This window comes from Furipterus horrens, unplaced genomic scaffold, assembly GCF_987537825.1.
Source record: "Furipterus horrens unplaced genomic scaffold, mFurHor1.1.pri manual_scaffold_2, whole genome shotgun sequence".
Taxonomy (NCBI): Eukaryota; Metazoa; Chordata; class Mammalia; order Chiroptera; family Furipteridae; genus Furipterus; species Furipterus horrens.
This window is the reverse complement of record NW_028327172.1, coordinates 32,660,502-32,683,637: the sequence shown is the minus strand read 5'-3', so window position 1 is coordinate 32,683,637 and position 23,136 is coordinate 32,660,502. Positions and strand designations below refer to the sequence as shown.

The 23,136-nt window shown below is 48.0% G+C and overlaps 1 protein-coding gene across 8 annotated transcripts in view; it reads right to left on the bottom strand.

The window, feature by feature from the left end:
- SERGEF (secretion regulating guanine nucleotide exchange factor) overlaps window positions 1-23,136 on the bottom strand; it is a 180,331-nt gene that overhangs the window by 5,668 nt on the left and 151,527 nt on the right. For 2 of the 8 annotated variants that reach the window (XR_016508308.1, XR_016508319.1), the window contains 2 exons: window positions 6,626-6,898; window positions 6,087-6,166 (listed from right to left, as the gene is read on the bottom strand). The exons of 2 other annotated variants lie outside the window; for them this stretch is intronic. Coding sequence is in view for 2 of the 6 variants with exons in the window: in XM_090263457.1 (XP_090119583.1) it covers window positions 6,105-6,220 (116 nt within the window). In the remaining 4 variants the exon portion in view is untranslated. Of the gene's footprint in view, window positions 1-6,086; window positions 6,221-6,625; window positions 6,899-23,136 lie in introns of those variants that run through there. 4 more of the 8 variants (XR_016508304.1, XM_090263460.1, XM_090263457.1 and 1 more) reach the window with 3 other exon arrangements.

Genomic DNA, 23,136 nt, shown 5'->3' with positions numbered 1-23,136 from the left:
GATGTGACAAGCAATGGAGCTCATGGCCCACCACACTTGCATCAGCCTAAGAGCCCTGCAGGCAGCGGAACCTCGGGACTGGCAGGGTCCCTGGCACAGGCTAGACACAATACCCAAATCTGTTCAGGCCTTGTGGCACCTGCATGAGCTTCTTGGCAACCTGGGTCCTCACAGGGCCTTATGGTGCTGGGACTCCAGCCCATTTCTGCTGAGGGCCTTGCCAAGGAGGGGCAAACACCTGAGTATGTGTAGTAGAGCTTCCTGATTATCCCTGAACCACAGAATGAAGACTCCCCAACCTCCCTTGCAGCTGGATGTGGCCAGTGAGCTGCGAGCTGAAGGGTTCTGTAATAGCTTATGGTAACCTGCCTTCAAAGACAGATGGCATGTACCTCTTGCCCCTTCTTCTTTGTCCCTTCTTTCCTCTTGTCATGGGGAATGTGGGTGTGATAGCTGGAGCTCCAGCTGCCATCTTACACCATGAGGATGAGGGCTGCAACCTAGAGATGGTGCTTCTCAGGTTTATACAAATGTAACTTGAATTCCCACAACAACCCTACGAGGTGTTATTATCTTCACTTTACAGATGAGGTAACTAGGCTCAGAGCAATGACATAATTTGTCCATGGTCACATGGCCATTCTAGCCAAGATTAGAATCCAGGACTCCCAAGTCTCACATTCCTTCACTAGCTCCAAGCCATGTGAAAATGGTAATACAGTCACTGAATACTTAGTGTGTACCAGGCCATGTGAGAAGCACTTTTGAGTATTGGGTTGGCCAAAAAGTTTGTTTATTTTTTTCTGTAAGATGGCTTAGTTGTCTAACTTCATTTGAAGCAATTTCATTAGATTGTATTGTGATAGCTGTCATACCAGGGTGCATTTTTTAAAAAAACATCAAAATTGGTGAATTTTGGTGTAGCCATTTTAATATTGAAGGTGGAAGAAAATAGGCAACACTTTCAGCATATTATGCTTCATTATTTCAAGAAAGGTAAAAACACAACTGAAATGCCCCAGAAGATTTGTGCAGTGTATGGAGAAGGTGCTGTGACTGATCAACCGTGTCAAAGTGGTTTGTGAAGTTTTGTGCTGGAGATCTCTCGCTGGACGGTGCTCCACAGTCAGGTAGACCAGTTCAAGTTGATAGCGATCAAATCGAGACATTAATTAAGCACAGTCAACATGCGGGAGATAGCCGACACACTCAAAATATCCAAATCAATAGTTATTGGTGAAAATGAAAAATGTGTCTTTTATGGAAAAAACCATACGGACTTTTTTGGCCAACCCAATATTAATTCACTGAATCCCCAGAACAAGCCTATAAGGTACAATCTAACATCACCCCCATTTTCCAGAGAGGAGGTGAGCACTGTGCAAGTTAACACAGCAGAAGCAGAGTTGGTCTCAAACCAAGCAGTCTGACTCCAGGACCTCTGTTGTGAATACACTGTCCTCTCTAGCAACAACCCTGCTTCCCAGGTAATTAATAAGATATACACCTGTGTGGGGTATACAGCCCACCTGGGAGGGGACAGGATCAGCAATGGATGGCAAGGGCCGGAGCTGGTGTGAGCAGCACTCTGCGGAGGAGCAGAGCCCTCACAGACGTGACCTGCTCTGCTCAGAATCCTCTTACTCTGATAAACAACAGCTGGTTGGTCTCCAGCTTCCTCCTTGACCTCATGTCCTATCAAGTTCAACCTGGTTGACATCACCATGGCTACGCTGACTTCCTGTTCCTCAAACAATCCTTACCTCAGGACCTTTGCACTTGCTGTTCCTGCTATCTGGCATGCTCTTGTCCTGATATCGATAGGTTCACTCCCTCATGTTGTTTAGGTGTTTGTTCAAATGTCAGCGTATATGAAAGGCTGCCCCTGACGATGCCGTATAAAACAGGAATCTACACCCCTCCCCATCTCTATCTCTTCATCTGCTATATTTCTTTATAGTTTTTACTATTTATTACCTATCTCTCCTGACCAGAGCACAAGCTCTTTGAGAGCAGAGAGTCTGTTTTGTTGGTTGCTGTATCCCAGCACCTGAAACACTGCTTGGCATATATTAGTGCTCAATAAATATCTTTTGTGCAAATGAACAAACGAATGATTGAACAAGTCTAGCAAGAGAATGAAGCTGCCTTACTCTCTCCAAGAGGGCCAAAGAATGCCCGTGGACATGGGGTGTAGACCGATTTCTGCACAGCAATAGGAAGAACGCTGTCGTGACGGAAGGCTGCCCGGGACAGCAGCCGCCGCCCTGCCCCTGGAGGTTGAGCCCCTCACTGGCGAGGGCATTCCTATAGTGCATGCAGTCCCAGGTGAGCTCGTGTGGTGGTGCAGGTGGGTGTGAGTGTGTGTGAGAGAGAGAGAAGGCAGGTGGAGGCCGAAGAGCTGAGGAGACACACCCAGGTCCTCAGGCTGGCTCTGCAGACCCAAAAGGGGAACAGTCTCAGTTCAGGTGGTAAATAAAAATGGGTAAATAAGTGAGCCCTCACCGGTCTCATTCTGAGGCTTCAAGGCAGAGATGGCTCTAGAGCCTCTTTTAGAGTCCCATCGCTCAAAAATTTGTTCAGTTCTCTTCTTCACTCTCTGTCCCTTTACGTAAGAGGAAACGGAGGCCCCGGGTGGGCAGTATTGCACCGAAGGCCCCCGTCTGTGCACCTGCCCACTGCTCCCCACCTCCCCTGCTTCACTGCAGGTACTGCGCTTTTTGATGGTGAGAGCAGCCCCGTGAGGAGGGTGTTCGGATCCACTCTGTGGAAGGGAGAACAGAGTCTGGGAGAGGTTCAGAAACAGCCAAACTGGCAGAGGCAGAGGCCGGCGCCCTCGCCCCCAGCCCCACTCCCCGGGATAGGAGGCTCTGCGGCTGCTGCGGCTGCATTTCTCAGTCACCTGCAGACAGAGCGTGCACACTGGCTCCACTGGGTGACTATTCTTAGATCTAGGGAGCTAAGGATGATGGATTTAGAACTTACGAGGTGGAAACACGTTGGCCTGTTTTATAAACAACTGAAATCCTCCCCACAGACTGTCTTTCGGAATTCTGTGTTCTCTGTTAGAACTGCTGGCTTTTCTGAGAAGCACAGAAAAGGCAACTAACCCTCTCAAGGGCCTACTATGACCACGTACGGTGCTAAGGACTTTTGCATGACCTGTCCCATCTAACAGAGCAGCTCTGCGAAGAAGGTATTGATCACACACTATGGATGAAGAAACAGAGGCTGGGAGAAGGCCACAGTGAGCACACCTGTGACGAGGCTCCAGCGCTGGGCTGTGATGAGTCAGCACGATGCAGCGTCTGGGGCTGCCAGCAGTGGTCTGGCCCTGGGGATGGAGCAGCGGGGGCAGTGCACGGCACCTTTGGAGTTCATTCCCTTTAAGCATTTGCAGATAGCTCTCCTATCCTCTAAGATTTCTTCACTGCAGGTGACATTATCCTCCCTCTGAATGACCTGGTGGCCTGTCCCCATGGCCCGTCAAGGCCCCCCCCTCAGGAGGCTCCAGGTAGTCATCATCCCTCGGTAAGTGTGCTCCTCAGAGCTGACCAAGCCCATCCTGATGCCCACCTTGTCCCCAAGGCTGCCTCCATCACGTTAGCCTGAGGTCACACTAGCTGCACTGAAGTCCAAGTACACTGACTTGCTGAGTCCACAGCCCATGTTTCCACATAAGCTGCTACATTATCTCCCTGGCCCAGCCCATGCTGGTGTTTTGGACTTGGCCAGAACTTTCAGTGGGCCCCATTAAATACCATCTTATTAAACAAACACAGACATCTCTGAGGGGCAGGGGCACAGAAGTGGCTCTGGGACCAGGAGCATCAGGCCTACTGCGATTCCTGGAGCCTGGTCACCAACAGACCCTTCCTCCATGGTCCTCCCCATGCCTGCCTGGGAGTCACCAGCATGGGGAGGAGGCTGGGAGTTAGAGCAATAGGGGGAGTAGAAGTAAGAAGGTCTGTTCTGGAACCCAGCGGTGGGTCCAGAAGAGTCCAGATGCAGATTAGAAAAGTCGGTTTTAGAGTTCACTGAGAAGCCACCGAGGACACCAACCTGAGACAGAAGTCTCCCTAGGGTTTCCAGTCACTTAATAAATACCTACTTAGTGCCTGCTCTGCGTTTGGTGGCGCGCCCAGTTCAGTTCAATTAGTTTGGTACCCTCTCCTCTAGCCACGCTGACCTCTTTACTGCTCCTCCAACTGGCCAGTCACGGTTCTGGCTTCGGCCTTTGTACTGGCCGTTTCCTCCGCCTGGAACATTCCTCTCCTCTCTCGTCACTTGGGTCTTAGACCAATGTCATGTTCTCAGAGAGCCTTCCTTGATCACTCAGTCCCATCCTTCTGTGTGCCCCCCACTGCTTTGTTTTCCTTCCTGGCATGTAACCCCTCATCGTATACTTGTTTGTCTGCCTCTCCACTAGAATGAACAGCTCCATGAGAACAATTTCATTTTGTTCATCTGCTGTATCAGTTTATTGAGCACATAAAAGGTGCTCAATAAATGTTTATTTTAGGAATGACTATGTGACACTTGCCCCAGCAGGAGCTTATTCCCTTGAGAGCAAGCCAAGTCAAAGATTGGGCAGGCCACCCACAGGGGCACCACTGCAAAGGACCTGTGTGTGGAGGGGCAGTCAGCGCAGCCCGTGCTGAAGGCACCTGCAGTTTGTAGAATCTGCAGCCTCAGCTCGGGGAAGGCAGACTTTAGAGCTAAAGACTGGCCAGATTCCACTTCCAGCTCTAGGATCAACCCTGAAGGGGCAGGTCTGGCCAGGGGGAGTGAGGGGCCACTGACTCAGCACGTGGTCTTGGGTGATTCACTGTCTCTCCCAGGGCCTCCATTTCTGCACCTAGAAGCGGAAGGCAGCAGCTTGATTCATCTCCAAGGGCCCTTCCAGGCTGGAGGGGTAACGTTTCAGGACAACAGAGAGTGCTTTCCCACATGCGCAGGCTGCCTTCCACAGCGCACCAGAACCTGCCGGGGCCGCAGCCCTGCTGAGCTCCAGGTGGCTCACGGAGGGGCTGACAACAATGCCGCTGTCCCCAATCCTCCCACTGGAGTTCCAAAGCCTCACTACAAAGCTGGGGCAGGAAGATCAGGGAGCAAGCATTATCTCAGAGAGAGGTGGTTCACTTGAGAGCTGCGCCCTGGTGAGTGATGGCGTTGTGACCAACATCATGCACTCTGACTGCAGCCCTGTGCTCCTTACCGCACTGGGATCATACCTTAGGAAGAACTACAGGCCCAGTCAGAGTTGGAGCCTGAAGATGGGCCCGTGCCCCGGCTCCAGCTCTTCTTGCTGAGTGCTTTTGGGCCACTCCCCTGGTACTGAGTCTCAGTGTCTTCACCCAGTGTGGGGCTATTACTCCTGCCAATGCCAGGGCTATGGTGAGGCTCATGTGACAGTGAATGGAAACGTTTTGTATATTAGAAAGCTATATATTAATTAGCATTAATACCATACATTGTTCCCAATGGTCACAAGAAATCTACTCCACCTATCTCTCAAGAAACCCACAGCCCTGGGAAGTACAAGTTTTGGTCTACAAGGCCGCTGCATCCAGAACCTGAATGGGTAGGTCACTTTACTGTGAGGCTGAGCTACAAGAACAGACTCTGGGCCTGGCCTGGCTTTAGTCCCATGGAGACCAACTGGCACCAAAGCTAAACATGCTCAGCAGGTGTGCAGAGCCCATCAGTACGGACAGTTCTTTATTCAGAGCGTTCATGCATTCATGCCATTAATAAACATCTGTCTAATACAAATTCCAGATGAAGTACTATCTGGGTGCTTCGTGTACAAGAGGAGGATGGAGGAGCAAGGATGAGTAAGGTGGTCCCTATTTTTAAGGAATTACCAATCTCTTGATAGCTAACATTTCCTGAGCTCTTACTACAGACCCGAAACTGTCTAGTATTACTTTCATATCTCACTTCACACCCATAACGCCACCATAGGGTGGAATGTTCAGGACCTGTATTTTACCCCTGAGGAAGCTGAGGCTTAGGCTCACCTGAAAACCAACAAGTGGTGGAGCCAGCACTCAAAGCAAGGTCAGTCTGTCTCCAGATCTTACATTTTGAACCACTATCTTCTATGGCCTCTGTATTGCTGGTGGTCTTAGGCAAGCATCTTCCTCTCTGGGTCTCCATTCCCCTGTGAAATGTAGAGGTTCAGTAATTCCAGTGGGTAAAAAGATGTTCCAAACAACTGTGAGTCGAAACAGAAAACAAGGAATGCTGACCTGGAGTAGGAGCTGAGTGGGAGGCGTGGGGGTCAGTTCCTATACCTCAGTGGGGGAGGGCATAGGCCAGCCTCTGGGTGGTGTAAGGCCAAGGTCAGGCTTTTGCCATACGTGGCTCAAATCGGCAAGCTTCAGAGAAACACACCTGCCCACCTCTACCACTGTCTTTGCTCCCAAAAAACTGAACTGCCCCCTGCCCCGCCCTGCCATCTACATACTCACCTACCTCCCCAGATGGGCCTGTGTTCATGCTGTTCCCCTGATCTTCCTCATCTCCTCTTACTTTTCTCTCTCAGGAAGTCTATTCTGATCCTATAGTTCTCTCCAATAGACTATAATACACACAACAGCTTTAATAGTCACTTAAATACCATTTCATCAAGAAGCCTTCATGGCAATGGGACAGCATTTTCCTATAAGATCCTGCTCCTTGGTGCATGGCTCCCTGTCTGTACAATGTGCTCTGTCTCTAAAGAAGATGGAACAGTGGCCCTTCTCCATCTGAATCTTTCACAGCAGCAGATGCCAGTAAGGTTGCCTGGAGAGTCTGGAATTGCCATGTTGCCATGGTAACAGCAGACCAGAGTTCAGAAGCTTTATCCCTGATGAGCTGCCCTGGCAGTGCCATGCCAATGGAATCTTCCCTGAAAACAACCCAAAAAACAATAAAATAAAATAAAATAAAAATCCATTAATGAACAAGAAACTGCTCCATGGTGCTGAGGTTTAGTTCCTGCGAACACACTTGTGGGCTACTCAGTCAGCCTCTTAGCTGATAAGGAGGCCAGGCCCTGGCTCTCTGCACTGTGGCTCACTCAGGGGGTAATATGGCTTTTAACTGGCTCAGCCAACAAAGCAGGCCCTCTCCCATTCCAGCCTCTAAATTATCACTTCTCTTGTTTGATGCCGTCAACCAGGGATCTGCCGGTGTGGACCCTGGCAATTACCACAGCACCCGCATTTGTTGGAGAATTAAGAGCCACTGATTAGCTTAATTCCACACCATTTACAGGCAGTGAGCATCAGCCTGGGGTTGGCTTTTCCAAAAGGTGGCCCAGAGCGGGGCATGATCATGGCCCAAGTGTGAAATGGAGGCGAGCGCACGGTGAGGCGGATGGACCAGGAGGGGCACAGAGCTCACCTCTGGGCCTGCTGTAGAGCAGCCTTTGCCTCCCCCAGTCCTGCCCACCTCAGAGAACTAGAATGGACATTCATACTGAGGACATGCCTATTTTCTAAGTCAATGCCAACCACCAAGGGACCCCAGATCCCTTTGACAGCCTCCCTGGTGACACCCCTGGGAGTGCCCAGTCATAGGATAGTGAGCCCAAAACTGGGACTTTTGGAGGCTGGAAGCCTGAGACAATCTCTAGCTGGCTGGACAGGACCCTGGCGCTCTGCCTAGACTCTCTTGCCATCCCAATACCTAAGGGCCTGAACCTTTTCATCTGTCCCTTAAGTTGTTGTTTGGCTGGAGCCCCTTGCAGTTTGAATGCCCCCTAATAATTACCTGATGATTCCTGCTGTCAGACCCTCACCTTCCTGCTGGACAAACCCAATGGGGCCTCCAGGATACTGACATTCCCAGGATCGTACAGGCCCCTGTGCCGTAGATGTTTGATCACCACCTGGACCCCACAGGAGTTAACTTGATAGCTAGAGAGTTTCTACCCTCTCTTGCCAGTTTGCTTCTACATGGCATACATGGCCACGTGCAGCTGGCTAACTTAACGTGCCCATAGACACTAGGGAACTTCCAGATCCCTCCAAGGAAATTCATAGACATTGAGGCCTGGCTGGAAGGTCTTGATGACTAACTTCCATAATTCAAATTCTAGCTTGCTTGAAAATGGGCTAAACCTGGTCTTTCCAGCCACTCATAAAACATTTATTGAGTTTTACTTGGGATACAGAGTGAGCCATTCATTGCATCTGACATCAAGAGATATACAATCTAGGTGATTAGTAGAGACTTCTTGGCAGACATAAGGTTATAGAAGAGGGAGGAAGGGCATTTTAAGGGGGAAGAGCGGTGCAAACAAAGGCCTTGTTGGGGAGTTGGTGGAACTTGTAGAGCTAATGGTGGTAGTTCAGTCTGGTAGAAGAAGAGGAAGTGAAAAAAGTAGTAGAAGGAGATAAATCTGAGATGTTAGGTAGAGGGCATATTACTGCAGATGGCTCAGAAAATACAGTCCTCAGAATGCCTGACTAAAGATTTTGGACTTTCCTCAGCAGCCACAGGAAGCCACTAAGGCTTTCGGGGAAGAGCATACAGAATCGGAGCTGTGCTTCAGAAGTAAATCTGGACAATAACAATCATCATCGCTGTCTTGTCATCACGGTAGATAACGTTCACGGAGCTCCTAGACCACGCCAGGCACTTGTCTGAACTTCAGGCTGAATATGGAGAAGGGACTGACCACAGGACGATCAGTTTGGAAGCAGAGGCAGAGTCCAGGAGACAGAGGATGAGCAAGGCCAGTGCTACCTCAGAGGCAGTGGGATGCAGAGGAGAGAAGTTTGGAAGAAAAGCAAGGAGGCAGGGCCAGGGTGACTTGGCATCTGCGAAGCTGTGGGTACAGAGGGGTGAGAGGACTCAGGCGGCTTTGGCCAGAAGACGGGCAGCAGGTCACAGGCAGGTCTAGGGTGGGCGATTCTTTGACTCATGGGCCTGGTAGGTCAATCTAGAATTCAATCCTAAGGACACAATCAAAACATTCCTCTTGTTACCCTGAACAGACAATGAGAGAAGGGCAGCGCTCTGAGGAAGACTCAGGGAGTCTGCCCTGGAAAAGACCTGGAGAGGCGTCTCCCAGCTTGGACACTTGTGCCTTCTTGGTGGAGGCCTTTCTGTCCTGATACGTATCGCACTGGGGCCCCCAGAGAGGAAGGGAGCCCTGGTTTTAACCCGCCTCATCTGCTTCTCTGTCCTGCAGGCACTGCTGGCGGTAACCCACCCCTGGGGATGAGGGTCTCCTCTGAGGCTGCTCTCATTCCTCAGGAGCCACACGAACCCTCCACTCTGGTCAGGAGGGCTTCCCACCCTGCTCCACCCTCACCTGTGCCCTGTATTCTCCTCCTATGTTCACACACCCTCCTCCCCCAAGCAGGGAAGACCCCCAGCCATTTCTCTTGGGCCAGTCCAAATCCTAGTCGAGCCTTTGAGGTTCAGGCCCAGTCCTCGTTCCTCTAAAAACTCTACAGCAATCACTCCCCCACTGAACTACAGCTCTCACAATGGAAGTTTCAGAGTGAACAGGGCACTTCAACCACTGGGCCGACCCTCTTGACTCTATCTAAGAGGAAACTGGGCCTGGAGAAGGAACGAGTAGGCCCAGGACAGAAGAAAGGCTGTGACTACCATCCAAGTGCATAGGTTCCCTGGACAACCCCCATGACCTTAGAGCTCATCTCTTTTTACCTGTCCACGTCACAGACTTGAGATTGCACATGGGGACAAGGCCTTCTTGTCCCTTTATCCTGTGCCTACCACAGAGCCCTGGATTGCAGGTAGCTCAGAGAACAGAATCTTCAGCAGCCAAAGGCTCAGGAAGACAACAGGTCCCGAGAAAAAGCAAGACACAAATGAAGAAGGGTAAGAAAAACAGCTGCTTCCAGCAATTCTCCACGGTTCTGGGGTGCAAGCCAAGGCAGCCACTGGACGGGGGGTCGGAATAGAGATGATGCATTCAAAGGAACTTTACATCCACAAGAGATTTCCGCACCCAATGTCAGTGTTCTATCCCAGAGCTTCCTGGAAGAACCGCTTGGAAAGGCTGATAGAAGGGGTCATGCTGAGGTCAGCCTCCAGCCGAGGGACGTGGGTGATGGTGGGAGCAGCAGCTGAGGGAAGACGTTTCCAGCTAAATCTTCAGATTTTTAGAGCAAAGGGACTCTTCACAATTTTTCAAATAGGGAAACAGGTCTTGAGTAAGGAAGGTCATAAAAACACTGGGGTCACAACTAGGACACAGTTCCGGGTCTCTTGAGCCTAGCCAGGGTTCTCTTCTGGCCCCCTTTTCTCAGCTGGAGAGCATCTTCTGGGTCAAATGGCCACCGAGTTCTATTTGGTGACAGAATGCGCCACAGGGTCCTGCCTGGCGATGGGTGTGCCCCCAGAGCACAGGACACCGCCTAGCACATCAAGGCACTCAGTACAGAGTTGCTGAGTCAGTGCGTGGACAAGAGGAAACTCCTGTCCCCAAGGGAATCAAGATGCAGCTCCAATGCTTGCAGAGAAATGGTCTGCCCACCAAGTGGGCCCCCCTCCATCTGGAGAAGGGGCAGGAGGCAGCTGGCAGGTCCAGAAATGCTGACACAGAGCGAGACAGAGCTTGCAGCCCCAACCGACTTCTCCATGGCAGCAAGTTGACAGAAAGATGCACAGGAGACTGAGAATTCTGTTTTTAAATAAAGACACAAACATTCTCAGTCTAAAATCACACATGCAGAGCGACAACTCCTGCCTCTTAGCCCCTTAGGAGGGGAGACGCAATCACCAGAAGGGTACCTCCTTCCGTCCTGCCACTCCCCAGCCATGGGCCAATTGGCCTCACCTGCTGTCTACTCTTCTGAGAGCTGCCAGGCAGAATGTCTCTTGCTTTGCAGTATATACTTCAGGGCGTTGCATCAAATATGACACACAAGGATAGAGGCTCCCCCAGGGTGGGGGCTGGTGACCAGGTCCTGCAGCAAACAGGCTGCGGCAGAGCGGCCAACGAAGTGCAGGGTAGAGGCCCTTTTCCTCTTCGGCTTCCTGATGGTCCAATCCTGCTTCATCCTTCAGGCTCAGCTGTATTTGCCTTCCTCGCCCTGGGATGACTTAATTGCACACACCTTCCACTGTAAACCCAAGCCTTCTGTTTACATTTCAAATATAAAACTTTTCATTATTCTTCTGCTTACAGAAGCAGACGGTCTGCTTTGCATTCTCCTTTTGCTGACTTATTCTGCTCCCCAGTAGAGAACCTGGTCTGTGATAAAGCCTCAATAAATGTTTTCTGAATTGAATCTGCAGTGCAAGAAAACATTTTCATTTGAGTAGCTAGAGACCAACCCTCCTTCAGTTTGTGCAGGTCCACTCAGACTAGCATCTCCCTCCAAAGCCTTGGGCGATTGGGGGCAGGAAGGCAGTGTTAGCCCCTCTCCTCTGCTGCAGTCCCTCCCGGTGGGTCCCCCAGTAGCTGTCTGCCAGCTCCAGTGTGTGCTCTCTTCCAGTTTTACAGACATCACCATTTTCAAAAGGGTACCCGTCAAGCTGGACTAAGGACTTTGGGTTTAATTCTAGCTTCATCACCTCCTGCCTGCATGAACTTAGGCACATCATTTAATGTCTTTGAACCTTGTCTGCAAAATGGGGACCATCCGTCGCCATTTCTGCATCCTGCCCACATCACGAGGCTGGTGCAAGGAACAGAGATGACGAATCGTGAACACACTCTGAAAGTGGAAGGTGGTATATATGTAAAGGGAAGGTGAGTGTTGTTTCTGGGATCTTATGAGAGACTAGCTGGGGCCTAAATTCATGAGTGCCCATAATCACATGAGGAGGTAGCAGCTAAGGGTCCAGGTCTTCTAATTCCTGGTCCAGAGCTCTTTTACTAACCTTATGGTACCTTAGAGATCCCATCTAGGCATTCTTCAACTTTGGCAAAAGTAACTCCACGTGCCATTAAAATGAGAAGCATTTTGGAGCACCTGCAGAGTATAATCTCTAAAATGGAATGGAGTCCAGCTCTCTACTTCCAGGCAGAATGCCACCTGAAACATTCTAGGCTGGGAGTTAACTCTCACTCCCCCAAAGAGCCCTTCCTTCCAGCTTGCAGGCACTGCTAATTAACCCGTGCCAGAAAGGTCGTCCTGGTGGCTAACACAGTCTCGCTGTGGCAGAGCTCAGGTCTTCTCATCTAACCTCGGAAACAAAAATAATAAATGCAACACTGCGAATATCACAGAAGCAGACCAGAAAGGGCTTGGATGGGATACAGAGGAAAGCGGGTATGGCCTGGAGCGCAGACTTCAATGGAAAACCACTCTGGGTACTCCAGGGCTTGCCTTGGGAAGGAGGGACACTGATCCCCTGGGGTGTGACGTCAGCAGAAATAGACTCTCAGAGAGACAGGAGGAACACAGGCCTGCCGTCAGAGTCCAACAGCTCCTAGGCCCACATGCCAGAGATGCCACTGAGCAGAGCCTCTTTTCACCTCAGCGATGACTTGGAAAAGGAGGGAGGGCAGGACAGAGGGAAGGCAATGTCCCTGTTGAGAACCCTAACCCTTTTGTGGCATGATGGTTCATTTTGTGTCACCTTGGCTAGCATATGGTGACCAGCTGTTGGGTCAAACACTAGTCTAGATGTTGCCATAAGGGTATTTCTTTTAGGTGTGATTAAAATTTATAATCATTTTTGGTGGGCCTCGTGCAATCAGTTGAAAGCCTTAAAGGCAAAGACTGAGGGTCCCGAAGAAGAAGCAATTCTGCCCCAGGGCTGCAGCATGGAAACCCTGCTGGAGTTCAGGACTGCAACCTCAGCTCACCGCTTACCTGGGTCTCCAGTCTGACAGCTCGCTCCAAGGGTTTTGGACTTTGCCACCATAATCACGTGAGACAATTCTTTAAGATAAATCTAGACAGATTGATAGATAGGCAGACAGATCCTACCGGTTCTGTTTCTCTGGAGAACCTGACTAATACATGAGGGGCTGGCTGTTTTCATCTAACTTAACTTCATACCACCCTCCAAAAGGCCCTGAGAGGTAGGTTAGGCTATTCTGCTGTTTGTTTACAGATGAGGAAGCCAAAACTTGGAGTCAAGCCAGTCAGGAAGGGAGACCTCAAAGCCCAAGCTTCACCAGTTCCACCACTGTGTGTGAGGAAGCAGAATTTCTCTGAGAATGCCGGGACTCGAGTTCTCGGCCAGAGCCGAGTGTTGCTGATGCCTCTGAGCTCTCCTTCTCCTGGGGATACACTGAATGCTGACAGGAACTGTAGGCTGAATAGGTTTGCTCATTCAAGCATCACGATCTGCTTTTGTAAAACGCACTCTGTGGGACCTCCATCCTTCCCTGGGATCGGCATCTGGATGGAGGACTTAGGTCTGCACGAGTACTTCAAGGGTATCATCCCATATGCACCTGAGCCTGAGGGTCAGGAGAGGATGAGCTTGTCAGTCCCTGAGTGCTCTTCCTCCTGAAGGCAAAACCAGGCTGGAGACTGTTTCCATTTGGCTCCTGCCGACAAGTGGGAAGGTTACGCCCTCTGCTCCAGTAACCCTCACTCTGCCTGCTCGGGCTGCCCTTTCCCAGCCCCAGGTCTCTCAGCATCAGTGTCTCCTGGGGAAGGAGCATTCTTCCCGGAACAGCTTTAGCCCAAGGATGGATGAAGCCTCTGTCTTTCCTCAGTTCCCTTTAGCACAGCTGAGACAGGGTGGGATTTGCAGGAGGAAGCTTACTAAAGGCGAGGGGGTACTGGAAAGGGAAAAATTCATAGCAATCCAAATGCATCTACAGGCAGTAGGGCTGCCAACGCAAGGTTTTGGACTCTTAATTGAAACTCCCCCCTCTCACTCCAAAGGGCTGGGGCATACATCTGCAGTAGCCTCTGCTCAGCTTTCTGCCATCTAAACTTCCAGCAGTTTCCACTAGGTCACCATCTCGCTTACTGCCTCAAAGGAACGGCCTCCCAGAGCAGCGCGGTCCAACATGGTAAGGCATACATGAAAAATGACAATGTTTGTCACACTGGAGAAAGAGTGAATGGGCCATCTGAGGACTGGGGCCCACTTGCCCAAAACAGATTGGAAAGGTCAAGTGCCTAGTGCGAGGTCACGTGGTGAAAGAGGCAGAGTGGGTTTTGGCCCTTGATCTTCTTCTACTCTGCCTCCAGGACAAGGCCCATAAGGCGTCTGTCCCTGAGTTTCTGGTACCTAACCCATGGCAGAGCTCAGGAAGTGCTAGAGGAACAAAGGACAGAAACCCAGAGAGCCTTTCCCTACTGTCTTCAGGCCCTCCGGCTTGTAGGATAGTCTTTGGCCAGAGAGCTCCCCAGCTGCAGGCCCAGAGAAGTGCTATTTCTCTCACATGGTGGGTATCCCTGCCCCCACCCTGGGCTCTGAGCCCCCACACTCCCCTCCTTCCCTCAAATTTCCTGTCCATCTCTCAGCCCACATTCTCTCAGCCCAGTTCCCATTAGATCGCAATGCCTGGTAAAGCTAGGCATGGTTTTCCCACGGCCATTTGTATTTTAAACCAAAGGAGAGATACCTCAAAAACTCTGGATGGGCAGGAGGCCACAGGAGGAAAAGAATGAGCTTTTAAGTCAGACCACTCCAGGTTTCTAGCCCTAGTTCCGCTCCTTTCTTTTTGAATGACCTTGGGAAAATCACTTAATTTTTCTGACCTTGGTGTCCTTACATGGAAAATGATACCAAAACCTACCTTATATGGTGATTATATAAAAGTCTTACATAACCTTGCACTGTGTGGTGGGTTGAACAGTGGCCCTCCAAAAGATAGGTCCAAGTCTTAATCCTTAGTGCCTGGGAACATGACTTTATTTAGAAAAAGAGTCTTTATAGATGTGATTAAGTTAAGGATTTTGAAACAAGAAGATTGTCCTGGGTTACATGTAGGCCCTAACTGCCATCACAAATGTCCTTTTAAGAGAAAGGCAGAGGAGCATTTGACACACAGAGAGGCAGAAGCAATGTGCCCATGGAGGCAGAGACTAGAGTGATGTGGCCACAAGTCAAGGAATTCCAGCGGACACCAGAGCTGGAAGAAGCCAAGGATGCATTCTCCCGAGAGCCTTTGCAGATGTCACGAGGTCAAGGGCCATGACGAGATCATCCTGGATTATCCAGGTGGGTCCCATGTAATCACAAGTGTCCTTATAAGTGACAGACAAGAAAAAACAAATACATAGAGAAGAAAGCAACACGATGGCAGGGGCAGAGATTGAAGTTTTGTAGCCTCAAGCTAAGGGGCACCTGGAGCCCAGAGATGGAAGAGGCAAGGAAGGATCGTCCCCTGAGTGCCCAGAGGGAGCATGGCCACTGACACATTGACTCCAGACTTCCGGACTCTGGAATGTGAGAGAATACATTTCTTTTGTAGGCCACTCAGGCGGTGGTACTTTATTACTATAGGTCCAGGAAACAAATATACAGTTATCTCCCTAATTTATTACATATCACCCCTTATCTCCTGCTTTATGCTTGAGCCATACAAACCATTTGTAAAGAACGTAAGCTTCAGGGGAACAGAGCTATGTCTGACTGGGTCACTACTGTAACTCTAATGATTAGCATAGTGTCAGATATATGACAGATGTTTAACACATTTAAAAAAAATAAGTGAGTGAATTATAGTTCTCAGAGAGCAGCAGCCACTTGTGATTTACTTCTATATCCCTCACACCCAAAGTACAGGGCACACGGCTCTACACATGTGGAACTTCCTCCTCTTCCCATCTAATCTGGCACTGAAGGGGCAACTCTCCAAAAGAAAAGGGGGCAAATCTTATCATCCTCGAGCCCAGAGATAAGCTTCTATAGTCCAAAGAGCCCATGAGCCGTGTTTCCAAACTCCCTCTAAACATAAGGCTTGGAGCTCTGGCCAGGTGGCTCAGTTGGCTAAAGCACCATCCTGATATGCCAAGATTGCAGGTTCGATCCCTGGTCAGGTCACATGCCTAGGTTTCAAGTTCAACCCCTAGATGGGGTGTGTATGAGAGGCAACCAATCGATACAGCTCTCTCAACGCTGATGTTTCTCTCTCTCGCTCTCTCTCTCTAGATTCAATAAACATATCCTCGGATGAGAATTAAAAAAAAAAAAAAAAGAGCCAGAAGCCTTGGAGAGAACCCATGACTGCACAATCCTGGGGGTGATATTGTTTAATTAAACAGAGACTTAAGCCACCCGTGTCTGGCTCAGGCTGGGCCCCTGGGACCTAAGCAGGCAACATTTCATCATTAGAAGGAAAGGAGATGACAAACTCTTTCCTGAAAGAGCCCAGCAGGCAGTCAGAATTACTGAATGTGGGTAAATAAAACTATTATTTCCAAATACACAGCCCAGGCAGCACTAATGCATTCTTGGTATCACAGGCATACTAAATTTAGAACTGGCAGGTTGAGTCATATACTGATTCCTGAAGAGAAAAACTAAATTCGAGGAGGAAAAAAAATCAAGTGACATATAAAAATAAAAATGCAACCTTGGTCCCTCAGAGCAAGCTGTCAAGAGCTGGGAGGGAGAAGTTTCCTGCACAGAACTCTGCCTGTGAAGGCATTCCAGAGGGTGGGGGCGGGGCCCTGCTGGGGCCACAGCAGCCTCTGGAGAAGCTCTGGAGTGCCTGCCTCCCCCCGCGGGCTGCAGGGGCAGGAGGGGACTCTGCATCCTGAGCAATACTGTGGGAACAGTTTCCCAAGTGCTGTCATACGCTACCTCAGCCCTGCAGTGAAGGGACTGTCACCCCCATCACGCAGTTGAGGAACAGAGCTTAGACAGGTGAAGTGACTCGCCCAAGTCATAGTCAGTGAGCAGGAGAGTAACTATTTTAATAAACTTTAAAAAATCAAATGCATTGGGATGACAAGGGTTAATGAGATGATACAGGTTTCAGGTGCATGATTCTCTAATACATCATCCGCACACTGTATTGTGTGTCTCGACTCAAAGCTAAGCCTCCCGTCCCCACGTCCCCACACGTTTGACCTCCTTTATGCTTTACCGCCCCCTCCACCCCCTTCCCTCTGGAAACCACCGTACTGTGTCTGTGTCCTTTTGTTTGCATTTCTTGTTTGTTCATTTGTTGCTTTCAGTTTTATATCCCACATATGAGTGAAATCATATGGTTCTTATTTTCTCGGTCTGACTTATTTTAATTTTAGAAGCGATCTACAGAAAAGTTGAAAAGATAGTACAGTTCCCAAACCTCTCTTCCCTGGTTCCCCTATTGTTAACAACGGACTATGCTATATTTGTCACAACGAAGGGACTGCCTACCATTGGTACCTTGCTACTAACTAAATGCCCCACTCTGTTTAGATTTGGTTTTTCCCTAATGTCCCCTTTCTGCCCCAGGATGCCCTCCAGGACACCACAGTACATTCCATTGTCATGTCTCCTAGGCACCCCTGGTCTGTTACAGTTGCTCCAACTTTCCTTGCTTTCGATGACCATGCCAGTTTTGAGAGTACTGGTCAGGTATTTTATAGAATGCCCCCAAATTTGTTTTTTTCTGATGTTTTACTCCTGGTTAGAGTAGGAGTACGGATTTGCAGGAGAAAGATCACAAAGGTGAAATGCCCTTCTCATGATGTCGTATGAAAGATACATACTACCAATACAATTTACTACTGGTGACATTAACCTTGATCACATGGCCAAGGTCAAGTTCGCCAGGTTTCTTCACTGTAGTTTTCCTCCCTTCCACATCCCCCTCTCCATCTCCTACTCTTCAGAAGCAAGTCACTAAGCAGAGCCCACACTCAGGGGATGGATGCGAAGTTAAGTTCCAGCTCCTTAAGTGTGTGTGTTGGGGGTGTCTACATAACTTATGTGAATTCTGTATGGGGAGCACACAGAAGCTGCCATCAGGGTTGGTTCCTGTGAAACCTTTCTTCCTGGCCTGCAGATGGCCTTTCCTCTGTGTCCACACGAAGGGAGAGTGATCTCTGGTGTCTTTCCCTCTTCTATAAAGACACCTTCTATTGGCTTAAGACTCCATCCCTTATGACCTCAGTTAACCTTTGTTATCTCCTATAGGCCCTAGCTCCAAATACAGTTGTATTGGAGGTAAGGGCTTTAACCTATGAATTTTGGGCAGATATAAATTCAGTGAGAGAAGACTGACCTCTCTTGCTTAAGCCATTATTATTTCTGGAGTCTGTTACTAGCATGGCACACAAGTCCTTACTGATAGACCTTTAATGTCTAAGGAACATCTTCTAAACCTTCTGCCTTGATGACTGTGAGCTAAAAGTCCAAAGGAAACTACCAAAGACATCACCCTTTAAGTAATTTTGAATGCTGATTCATTAATATCCTTCATTCATTCAACTGACAAACATTTATTCAGCACCTACTACATGCTATGTGCTGGAGACACTACAATAAACAAACCTTGTCCTTGAGCTCTAGGCCCTTATAGTCTTTACTGATTTACTTACTCTAAGCTCATCTCTTTCTAAAGAGCACTTCTATAATATAGCAAGTGAAATAGAAATGGAAATTCAAAACCATGAAAAGGGAGAACCAAACATGACAGCTCTGGGAATTTATATACATGCTATGTGTGACTCTCAGCACTCAAGCTGGCTTTGAGCTTCCTGGAAGCCATGACAAAGAGCAAAACAGAGTAGCTTGATCCTATTTTCTGAAAGGAGAATGAATCCTAGTCACGCACGCAAGTCAAATGTAAGCATTTTATTTTCTGAAAAAAACACTACCCAATATTTCTGGGTGACTTGAATGTCCTAGGAAGCGCCATTTTCTGACCAAACCCCCAACAAATGCTCTAAACTCCATTCATGGTGCAGAGAAGAAGGGCTGATAAACCCAGAAAGCTCTGAAGCTTGAATATTAGGTGCATGATTTTAAGAAAAAGAAATAACAAGAAGATAGGACCTCAGAGAAAGGCCAGGGTAGATGCAAACATAAAATACTGAGAAAGAAGTAAATATGACTTCCTATAGAGTTCCTCTCTTGGTATATCACAACAAGTAGCATCTTATGACAGCAAGAGCTCTACTACTCTGTCTCTTACAAGCTCTGTAATTTTGGGAGTGTTAACAGCCCAGAGCCTTAGTTTCCTCATGTAAAATTTAGATGATACTTGCCTATTACAGGGACTAAATACCAAAGCATTATACACAATATCTCTGCCACAGTGCAAATGTAGTAACAGCAGCCTACATCTGTACCAGGTGCTGTATTACACACTTGACATGAATTATCTCATTAATCTTCACCATGAAGTAGATGCTACTAAAGAATTAAAAAATTGTTGGTTTCTCCCCAAAGCTATGCTGAGCTACGTCCTTGGATATTTTTGGAGGGAATGTATCAGTCCTTGGAAGGCCCTTCGCAGATTCATCCCTTGCACTGTCCTGATACCCATCATCTGCAATCCCCAAAGTTTGCTCCAAATGACATAGACCTTTACCTCTTGGGATTCTCGGTGAGAGTTTGCAGAACTCAAAGAACTCTACCAAAAGGCCCTTCCCAACCGCCATTTGTGGTGGGAGTGTGCTATGCTAAAGAGAGTGCCCAGGTTCATGGCTGGGGGCAGGGGGCTATGGGGAGGGATTGTTTAATGGTTTCAGAGTTTCAAATGGGCAGATGAAAAAAGTTCTGGAGCTGGATGGTGGTAATGGCTACATAACAATACTTAATGTCACTGAACTGTACACTTAAAAATGGTTAAAATGGTGAGTTTTGTTATATATACTTTACCACAATAAAAACAGTAATAGTAGTAGTAGTGATAATAATAAAAATAGAGTAACTAACGTAGAAAGGGGTCTAAAAACCATAAATGATAGAGAGTAGCAGAAAGAACTCAGGTATTCTGCAGGCAAAAGTCTAAAAGCCTCTGGTTTTGAAAATAATGATAATATTACCCACTACTTAATCAAGCACATCACATATGTTGGCACCTTTTTTTTTTTTTTTTTTTTTTACATTACCTTTCTTTTCCAGTATGTCTCTACAAGGCATTTCTTGCTTAAAGGAATCAAGTGACCCACCCAGGATGACACAGCTAGAAAGAGGTGGAGATGGGATTTGAACCCAACTAGTTTCAATAGACTATGTCCTTCTATGCCATGCTGCCTCTCATTCAAATATTGAATAGATACCTGGATTTCTAAAATGCTGAAGATTTATTTTAATCTTAAGATTTTATTATTCTGAATTGGGGTGCAGAGAATAGGAAGGTCAGATGTTCATCTTCTTGAAAGCTCCCTGCACTGCCAGGGCATAGAGGTAAACCAGAGCCTACTGAACAAGTGCTCTGTATTCCAGAAGCAACCACTCTGACCAAAGGAAACTGGAAGACGTTTGAGATTAGAACCAGAGGTAATATCAGGTTGATGCTGCCAGGGGTCTGCATCAGGGCCCCTGGACCACTACTGGCTCCCATGGGCTGGGAAGAAGGCCATCAGCCAACAGGAAACAAATAGCAAGCTCCAAATACAGCAAGAGCTACTGGAAGCATTTCTCCCCCATGGTGTAGTCACCAATTCCCAGAAGGGAAATTCTGAAGAGGAAGGAAGAGGACAAAGCAGAGGAAAGGTCAAAGCCAGGTGAGAGGGCCCTGACGACTACAGCCTCTGCTCAAATCCCAGCCTATTGCTCTGTGGGTAAGAGCAGACCTGTAATCGCTCTGAAGCCAGAGCACAATCTCATGATTGCCTTGGGTGTCCTCAGAAGTCCTGTGGCATCATCATTTTCTATTTTTCAGTAGCATCCCTCCTGACACTGAATCTTGTCCTCTATGGAAAATGGACGTGGGCAATTATCCTCAGGTCTAAGTGAGGATCATGAGCACCCAGATAACAAAGGTATTATGGCAGAGTCAAGGGATGAGTGACAGGGAAAGAGGTTTTCTGTAATGTTGATCAGAGACCCCTGGACACTGACTCTGCTTCTTCCCCACTGGACAAAATGTAGACATGCTGATCCTGAGTTTATGATGTGGTTAACAGTCTTTTAAAAGAAAACACAGAAATTGCTATGAGTTCTTCAAGAATAATGAGCTAAACCTTGAGTACAAAAGATCTGTGATGCAGCAAGAAGTGGGTGTTTCCTGGATGTGGGAGTACCTACTCTGCATGGACAGTGTCACCATCAGCTGCATGCTCCATTACAGAACCAGGGGCCAGGGAAGGCAAGAGAGACATCGCCTGTATCCACCCTGTCCTGCCTGGCCTCTGCTCCCAGTATATACCTGTATCCTTGAATTATTGAGTCAGAAATGCAATATAATTTTACAAATGGTGTGTGTCTGTGTGTGTGTGTGTCTTCGCACAAATCCACAGACTCTCACTGCATTTCCTCCACTCTCCTGCAAGAACTTCTTGTTTAGCTGGTCCCACTGTACTTATTGGTAAGTTGAGACCCATTTGTACAAGCTACACAAGCTGCCCTGGACTGGCAGTTGGAGCCACTTCCTGAGAAGGACCCTTGGAATACTGAGCAGAGCCGTGGCTGACCAGCCCTGCCACGTGGATCTAGCTGGAGTCTGCTGGGCTCCACTCCACACAGCGCTTGGCTGTCGCCTGCTCACTTTGAGTGGAGGATCCGGCACTTATTTTAGGCCCTTATAAATAATACATTTTATCATCTTGATTCTTCTTTTAAGCTATTTTTTTCTCTTTGGGAAAACCACTTTTACTGTACAAGACAGTTGTTCATAAATCAAGAGGAACTCCAAGTGACCCGAGCCTGAATTCCTGACTTCGGAAGGAGTGGGCAGCCATCAAACCTGATTAGTCAAGGAAGAAGCTGGCCTTGTACAGGAAGAGAATCTTACTTCAAGCATGAAAAAAATGTTTTATAACATGTTGATTCCTTGACCTCTGACCCAGGAAGTCCCATTACCAGACCTTAATTAAATTAATTAATTAATTTAATTCTCACCATGGACATGCTTATTGATTTTAGAGAGATGGGAAGGGAGAGACAAAGAGAGAGAGAGAGAGAAGCATTAATGTGAGAGAGAAACGTGGATTGGCTGCCTCTCATCCACGCCCAACAGGGGACTGAACCCACAACCTAGACAGGTGCCCAGTCTGGAAATCGAACCCGCGACCTTTCAGATTAAGTTAGGACAACACTCCTACCAACTGAGCCATACCAGCCAGGGCCTATTACCAGACCTTTAAATACCACCTTCAACCCCTGTCTCCCTAAGAGTCCCTACAGGTTGATTATGCTCAGAAAAATACTGAGGGTCCTTACCATCTGTAAAATGGAGACAAGGCTTACCTGTCATGCTGACTTATCCAAGTACCTGGCATAAAGTCAAAGCTCGGTATGTGAGCTCCCCTTGAATTCTCCTTGATACTCTGCAGCTTCCAAGAAGATGCATTTGTACCTTGAAGAAGTGTCATTTCCCCTCATCTCTTCACTGACCAGAAACCACTGAAAAAGTATTCTTTAACTAATATGGCTGTACAGTGGACAGAACACTGGACTTGGAACTGAAGAGATCAGGGCTTGACTCCTCGTTCTGCTACTTGTTTATAGGATCTCTGGACTTTAGTGTCCTAATCAAAAAATGGGGATAAAATACTAACTTCATAGTCTCTTTCAAACCTTAATGACTTGCTGAGGAATTTTGTTAAAGTACATATTCTGATTCAGCAGGTCTCAGGCAGGGCCCAAGGTTCCTCGTTTCTAATGAGCACCGGCCAAGGCCAAGGCCACTGGTTTGTGGAACACTTTTTTGAGGAGAAGGGACATGCGTGGTGAGGGCACTTTGTAAATTGTGACGGGCTCTGTCAGCTTAAGGTCTGATTCATTAACCATTGTTAATTAACCTTAAACACAAAGAAGGTCATTCTACAACTCAACTTAGACTATGCATTAATCCTTGGTTCTTTATAGGTAAGCAAAATAGTGACTATTTATCGAGTGAAATAACAAGCACTGGAGAAAACCATTTGTCACCAACTCTCTTCCCTCAACAAAGCACAGCACCTCTATCAGCTGGGTGATGTCACAGGCAAACATACAAAACCACTTTGGATGAAACCTGTACCCTCCCAAAAGCAATGTTTTAAACCCCAGTGTTTATGACTAAACCTAAGTACTGGCTTAGCATGCAGGCAGGTGTTGGTAGGGTGAAAAAGAAACAAAGCCAAGAACTCTGGG